General features: G+C 35.9%; 1 protein-coding gene across 1 annotated transcript in view; it reads right to left on the bottom strand.

Moving 5' to 3' along the window:
- Positions 1–8161, bottom strand: part of LOC101342914 (trifunctional nucleotide phosphoesterase protein YfkN-like) — a 51942-nt gene that overhangs the window by 29758 nt on the left and 14023 nt on the right. Inside the window, exons 3-5 of the mRNA XM_004374585.1 lie at positions 5376–5956; positions 4182–4329; positions 2438–2603 (exon numbers count right to left, since the gene is read on the bottom strand). Coding sequence (XP_004374642.1) covers positions 2438–2603; positions 4182–4329; positions 5376–5956 — 895 coding nt within the window. The remainder of the gene's footprint in view (positions 1–2437; positions 2604–4181; positions 4330–5375; positions 5957–8161) is intronic.

Here is an 8161-nt window from a genome sequence, read left to right as displayed (position 1 = left end):
GGCAATCTAAGATGCATCAATTGGTCCCAACCACCTGGAGTAAAGGAGAATGAAGAACACCAAAGACACAAGGAAAGTATTAGCCCAAGAGACAGAAAGGACTACATAAACCAGAGACTCCAGCAACCTGAGACCAGAAAAACTAGACGGTGGCTGGCTACCACCAATGACTGTCCTGACAGGGAACACAACAGAGTCCCTGATGGAGCAGCAGAAAGATGGGGTACAGAACTCAAATTCTAGTAAGAAGACCAGACTTAATGGTCTGACTGAGACTGGAGGTACCCCGGAAAGCACGGCCCCCGGATTCTCTATCAGCCCAGAACTAAAACAATTTCCGAGGCCAACTCTTCAGACAGGGATTTGACTGGACTGTGGGACATAAACTGATACTCGTGAGGAGTGTGCCTCTTAGCTCAAGTAGATACAAGAGACCAAATGGGCAGCTTCTGTCCAGAGGTGAGATGGGAAGGTAGAGAGGGTTAGGAGCTGGTTGAATGGACATGGGGAACCAGGGGCGGAAAGAGAGAGTGTGCTGTCGCAGAATGGGGTGAGCAGTTAGGGTCACATAACAATGTATGTATAAAATTTTGTATGGGAGACTAACTTGAAATGTAAACTTCATTTAAACTACAACAATAAAAAAAAGAAAGAAAAAACAAGAAAAGACACAAATTACCAATATAAGGAATAAAGCAGGGGATATAACTAGAAATTCTGTATGTTGTTATGGTACTGGAAATTTTGCCACTGGTATTTCATGTACCAGCAGGGTCACCCATGGTGGACAAGTTTCAGTGGAGCTTTGAGATTAAGAAATAGGAAGAAAGGCCTGGCGATCCACTTTCAAAAATTTGCCAACCTTATGATTACAACAGAACACTGTTCCACTCGCTTGCTTTGGATATATCATCAGGAGGGATCGATCTCTAGAGGAAGACAACACGTGGAGAAACTGGAACCCTCATACACTTCTTTTGGGAATGTGAAATGGTACCACTGCTTTGGAAAACAATGTGGCAGTTCTTCAAAAGATTAAACATAGAGTTATCATGTTGTTGTTGTTAGGTGCCATCGAGTAAGTTCCAACTTATAGCAACCTTGTGTATAACGAAATGTTGCCCAGTCCTACACCATCCTCACAATAGTAGGTATGTTTGAGTCCATTGTTGCAGGCACTGTGTCAATCTGTCTTGCTGAGGGTGCTCCTCTTTTTCACTGACCCTCTACTTTACCAAATATGATGTCCTTCTCCAGGGATTGGTCCCTCCTGATAACATGTCCAAAGTAAGTATGAAGTCTCACCATCCTCACTTCTAAGGAGTTACCATATGACCCAAGAATTCCACTCCTAGGTATCTACCCAAGAGAAATGAAAACATGACCACACAAAATCTTGCACATGAATGTTCATAGCAGTATTCATAAAAGCCAAAAAGTAAAAACAATCCAAATGTCTATTAACTGATGAATGGATAAATAAAATGTGGAATATTCATATAATGGAATATTATTCAGGCATAAAAAAGAATAATGTACTGATACATGCTACAACATGGATGAACCTTGAAAACATGGTAAGTAAAAGAAACCAGTCAAAGCCTATATATTGTATGATTCCATTTACATGAAATGTGAAGAATAGAAAATCCAGAGAGATAGAAAATAGATTAGTGGTTACCTAGAGCTGGGGAGTTTGAAGGGAAATGGGGAGTGACTGCTAATGGGTATGATGTTTCCTTTGGGGATAACAAAAATGTTCTAAAATTTATTATAGTGATGGTTTCACAACTCTGTGAACATATTAAAAACTAACGAATCATACACTTTATATTGATGAATAGTATAGTATGTGAATTACATAACAACATTTTTCAACAAATCATAATTGGCATAAGATTTTATTAAAAAATATATTTTTCTACAGGCTTTCTCTCCAGATGGTTGGTCCCCACTCTCTTTTCTTATTAACTCACACCACTATGGTGCCCTAAAATGGTAGTATATGTAATATAATGATACCATAGATTACTATACTGAGGTCCAACCTCACTCACTTAAGGATTTTGCATTGGGATTTGGGTATAAACCCAGTCAACAAAGTTGTACATTATTTTTCAAATAAAAAAAAAAAAAAAACGGGGGAGAACTCTAAGTACTTAGAGACTGAAATTAAGGGCCCACCCAAACACACACGCATATATAACTAAAATTAATCCTAATTTTTAATATGAAGTATAATGTTTACATTGCAATACTTTACCAATCTCACACTATTATGTGAAAAAAACATTTGAGAAATTTTTAAAAACCATTCTTGTGCACTAAAATGTTAAAAATTTTTAGAAGTTTAAACATATTTAAATTTGAGTTTTCTTTCAGTTACATTATACAAAAAAAAAGCCGTGAGTACATTAATAGAAATATATACACATACCTCCCATCTAGAGCTGGGTATTTATAAACCCCATTTTCAAGTGCTTCAAGCAGCTGTGCACCTGTTACTCTGACAACTAAAACTGGGTCCACTATGGGAAGGATAGCCAAAAGATCATGCAAAGTGAAATTCCCCACCGGATGTATCCGATTTGATCGAAGAGTGCCTATAGTAATTTAAGGGGGAAAATAATCAAACAATACACACTGATTTAATTTTTTTTTTCCCAGAAAATACCATCTTTATGACTCAATTATGTTCAAAAATTTCAAATAATGTACCAAATTGCCAAAAGTTTCTAACCTTTTTACATTCCCTTTTCCATGTTTACTTCCATCTTAAATATGTAGCTAAGGAAGCCCTGGTTGCATAGTGGTTAAGCACTTGGCTGCTAACCAAAAGGTCAGCGGCTAGAACCCACCAGCCGCTCTCACAGGAGAAAGATGTGGCAGTCTGCTTACGTAAAGATTTACAGCCTAGGAAACCCTATGGAGCAGTTCTAATCTGTCCTACAGGGTCGCTATGAGTTGGAATTGACTTGACAGCAGCAGGTTTTGTTTGTTTAATTACGTAGCTATATCTTGTGCTGCGGTTGAGTTGATTCCGACTCACTGCAATCCTGTATGTGTACAGTAGAACTGCTCCATAGGGTTTTCAAGGCTGTGACCTTTTTGAAGCAGACTGCCAGGCCTGTCTTCCAAGACACCTCTGGGTGGGTCTGCACTGCCAACCTTTTGGCTAGTAGTCAAGCGCTTAACCGTTTGTACTACCTGGGGACTCCTAGCAGATTCATTTTTGAAAGATTTACTTTCTCGTTTGTGATCATTTTCTCTTTAATCACAGCATGTGAAAATTGAAAAGCCACTAGCTCTCCCCGTGCTTCCAGACAAGATTATGCCTAAGGCAACCCAAAGCAAAAATCATCTGTTTTTAAAGATCTCCACAAGGAGCACTCCAAAGGTTTCCTAAGTAAAACTGCTGTAAGGCTTAACAAATCTCACTTTTAGGAAATGCTTCCAAAAAATAACCTAAATGACTCACATGGAAGATAAAGATCACTTCTATTTTCATAAAATGGCATTATAAAAGATTTGTAGGTAGGGTGTTAAATGATGTCACATTCTGTACTTTTGAAATAATCGTGGACTCTAAGCCATTGTCTAAAGTTCTGGATTATGGCATATGAATCAAGGTTGGTTTCAAAGAAGGTTTAGTTTTAATCTTGTTCTTACACAGATTCTTAATACCTTAGGACCCTAGCTAGTCTAATTTCAGACTGTTACTGCACAAAAATGCTTAGGTTAGAGAGCAGGTTCCCCCATTCACCCTACAAGATTACTCTTACAACCTCCTCTCACACAGGTAACAAGGGACAGTTAGTAATAAAGCAAGAACTTCAGTCAAAGACTTCAATTCATTGTTTCTCATATAACTAAGACTTGACTGCACACCAAGTTCAAAACAGACAAATCACAAGGCATCTTCGTTCAAAATCTCGTTAAATACAAAAGTTAACTTTTTAAAAACCAGATGCTTAATGTTTAAATAAACTGAACAATCTAATTCTGAATGCTATATCTGAGCATAACATAAAATGAAGATCTGATCCCATGGATGGATCCCATGGAATGGATTTCTAAACAGGATCTTCGCATGTAATAAAAATAGTCTACAACAACTATGCTAAAGAATTGATTTTAGACATTCTAACTCATATTTTTTACAAATTAAATAATGAAATCACCTGAATTAAGCAGTGCTACATCAGCACGAGTAGCTTCCAACATCGCATTAGTTACCAAATTTCCCAGATTGCTCTCAGATCTTCTTACAGTAATTTCACGGCCATCTAATTCCATGTCAATTGGGCAGAGAACTTCTTCTAACATATACTGAAAGAAGAAAAAAATGAGCTATCTAAAATCAACATTTCTCCTATTTTTAATGAATTTTTGTCCTTTTGATCATTTCTTCTTTACCTCTAATTCCAAACCAGACAATTACTGAAACTTGTCCTCTCTAAATATCAAAGTACTAAAGGGATAGCAAAATACTACACAAAATGCATTCCAACAATCATTTGCTTTTCAGAGCTGCTTAAGAAGTTGGGCTATCATAAATTTTAGGAACTCTCTGCTGTAACTTCTAGAGCCATAAATCTTTTATAAAAATATTTATTACTCGTGACACCAAGCTGATCAAAACATAGCCATCCATTAATCTTAAAACTCAAATCAGGACAGGCAGCTCCATTAATACACAATCAATTCACAAATCAAACACAATATAAGATAATGTATGTACAGATGTAAAGGATAGTACCCTGGCTCATATTTCCCATCAGCTCTTGCAAGTCTTACAGACAGACACACACACACAAACATCCACCTCTAGGGCACTGAAATTTATGTAATCTGTATGGAACCATGGAAGTAAATACAAGCCCCAAAGCCACAAACTCACATAAAGGTTTAAGTGGCCTGATTACAAACCACTCACAGTTTGAAGAAGCCGAGTATAGAGAAGAAAGGGGAGAGCGCCTCTTAATTACAAACTGATATAAAATTCATCTGTATTTTTGTTTATCCAGTGCTTCTTAAATTTGAGTAGCAATATATTAAGGAAATACATTCTTTCAGAATATGAAGTGCTGAGAAAAATGTTTCTATAATGATTGTTGTTGTGTTGTTAGATGAAGTCCAAATATTAAAGTAAGTACAAATTCTCATTACTTATAAAACCAGAACAAATTTATAAGTTGAATATGAAAACAAAAATCCAATAAAATAAAAACTAGCATTGATTTATTGTGATTGATGATGCCATTTGCTGTGATGGTTATTCATTTATCATACACTATTATGTTACAGTACTGTCCAATAAATAAATGTTCATGTGATCAATACTCTACTGAATAAAATAAGCAATACTCAAGTACCTGTATGTTTTGAGTGAAATCTTTTACTATTGCTTTAATACACGAATCTTCTTCCAAATAATTCAAAATGTCCACTTTCTCAAATATATATTGGAAAGATGCACCAAAGAGTCTTATGTTTATTTTTGTCAAGTTTTTAAAATCAGATCCGCTTTTGACAATCCAAGTTTCATTCACCTTCCTAATTCCATAATCATGGTCATGGCCCCCTAAAATCAAATTGACCCCTTGAGCTTTTTGTGCAAGCCTTGTATCATTTCCCCACTTCATGTGAGTTACTGCAATGACAAGATCAGCTCCTTCTTCTTTAAGTTCTATTGCTATTTGGTTAGCAACTTCAACATAATCTCTATAGTTTAGATTTGACTTATTAACTGTAGCCAAGGTATCTAGCCAATCTTCTTCCACTAATCCCATTAAACCAATTTTCACACTGTTCCAAATAATGATTTTTTTTACTGCACCATGTCCAAGAGGTTCAGAAGTAAATCTGTCATACACATTACTGAGAAGCCATGTAAAGTGCATTTGCTTCATGTATTCTTCCAAAATATCCACACCAAAATCAAATTCATGGTTTCCTAAAAATAAAAATAAAAAGCATGAAAATTAATTCATGAGAATCTTATTCCATTTTTATATTTAAATGCTGCAGTATTTAAATATCAACATGGTATTTTAATAGTAGGGTTTAATATTAGCAATATTACGTTAAGAGCTCTCGTTTTATCAAACACTGTGTTTATTTATCCCAACTTTCATTTACAAATGATAAAACTTGTAGACGCCTTTAATCTTCAGAAGTTCTTTGTAATTTAGGCAGTAATATATTCTTAAAGAAATCGTGAGTTAGGGAAGAAAAGATGCATTATAATATGAAAAAAATGCAATGACATAATTGATGCTAAATTAAAAAGTGCTCATTTGAAGATTACTTTCAGCCAATGTAGCCATACTACCGTACTTCATAAAAAGACTAGTGTCTTCAGCCCTAACTTAAATCAATTTTCAAAAAATTGATTCATATTGTGAAGGACTAACAGAAATCCTGACGTAGTTCTACTGCATTTTCTGAAATAGTGTGTGTCTTATAAGATTATATAAGTAGTGATTCTGGAAATAAAAATCAGTTATTTTTTTTAACTCACTAATATAAATTACTAGTAAAAGGAATTCTAGGTAGGACCCTTTTAAGTGGGAAAAAATCTCCAGAAATATTAATAACTTTCCATTGAGTCATCTTTTTTTTAATATTTTAAAGCATCACATTTACATAAAGCAGGATGTCGAACGATAAAGTAATAAAATCTATATACATATTTCTGATTAATCAGCATGGGATCTGAAATCAATCATGAAGGGAAAAATCTGCAGAAAACTGGTTGCAGTCTTTCTGAAAAATTGTGTTGAAAACTGATGTAGACTACCTGTACTTCTTTTTGTTTTTAATCATGAATACTTACAAATTAGATTTGCCTTTTTACACCCTTAGAAAATTCTGTAATAATTAAACTAGTTGAAAATTTTTATCATGGATACTTCTGGCACACCTCCCTCCTCCCTACAGTATTTCTTGGGAAAACTCTTCGGTAATACCCTTAGGGGTATTGAGGTAGTAGTTAAAGTACTTAAGATGGCCTCCAATAACACTTTTGATGTTCACAAATCTTATGAAAACACAACAGTAAGGATGCAAAAAAGTCTAATCACTTGCCATAAACATCATAATTTCACTGATCATAAATAGGGATAATCTCACTTACAAAATTGTTGTTGTCAGGTGTCATCGAGTCAGTTCTGACTCACAGTAACCCTGTGTACGACAGAACAAAATACTGCCCGGTCTTATGTCATCCTCACAATCGTTGCAATGTTTGAGCTCACTGTTGCAGCCACTGTGTCAATCCATCTCCTCAGAAGGTCTTCCTCTTTTTCACTCACCCTCTACTTTACCAAGCATGATGTCCTTCTCCAGGGGCTGGTCCCTCCTGATAACATGTCCAAGGTACATGAGACAAAGTCTCACCATCCTTGCCTCTAAGCAGCATTCTGGCTGTACTTCTTCCAAGACAGATACGTTCACTCTTCTGGCACTACATGATACACTCAACGTTCTTCACCAACATCATAATTCAAAGGCATAAATTTTTCTTTGGTCTTTCTTATTCATTGTCCAGCTTTCATATGCATATGAGACAATTAAAAATACTACGGCTTGGGTCAGGCGCACCTTCGTCCTCAAAATAACATGTTGGCTTTTTAACACTTTACAGCAGTCTTTTGTGGTAGATTTGCCCACTGCAGTACAAGGTTTGATTTCATGGCTGCTGCTTCCATGGGAGTTGACTGTGGATTCAAGTAAAATGAAATCCTTGACAACTTCAATATTGTCTCTGTTTAATCATGATGTTGTTTTTTGGTCCACTTGTGAGGATTTTTGTTTTCTTTATGTGGAGGTGTAATCCATACTGAAGGCTGTAGTCTTTGATCTTAATCAGTAAATGCTTCAAGATCTCCTTGCTTTCAGCAAGCAAAGTTGTGTCATCTGCATATCGTAGGTTGTTGATGAGTCTTCCTCCAATCCTGATGCTGCATTCTTGTATTCTTCATATTGTCCAGATTCTTGGATTATTTGCTCAGCATACAGATTGAATAAGTATGGTGAAAGGATACAACACTGATGCACACCTTTCCTGACTTTAAACCATGCAGTATCCCCTTGTTCTGTTCGAATGACTGCCTCTTGATCTATGTACAGGTTCCTCATGAGCACAATTAAGTGTTCT

The sequence above is a fragment of the Trichechus manatus genome, unplaced genomic scaffold, assembly GCF_000243295.1.
Source record: "Trichechus manatus latirostris isolate Lorelei unplaced genomic scaffold, TriManLat1.0 scaffold00029, whole genome shotgun sequence".
NCBI lineage: Eukaryota > Metazoa > Chordata > Mammalia > Sirenia > Trichechidae > Trichechus > Trichechus manatus.
The sequence above is the reverse complement of the archived record's forward strand: the minus strand, read 5'-3'. Positions and strand labels throughout refer to the sequence as shown.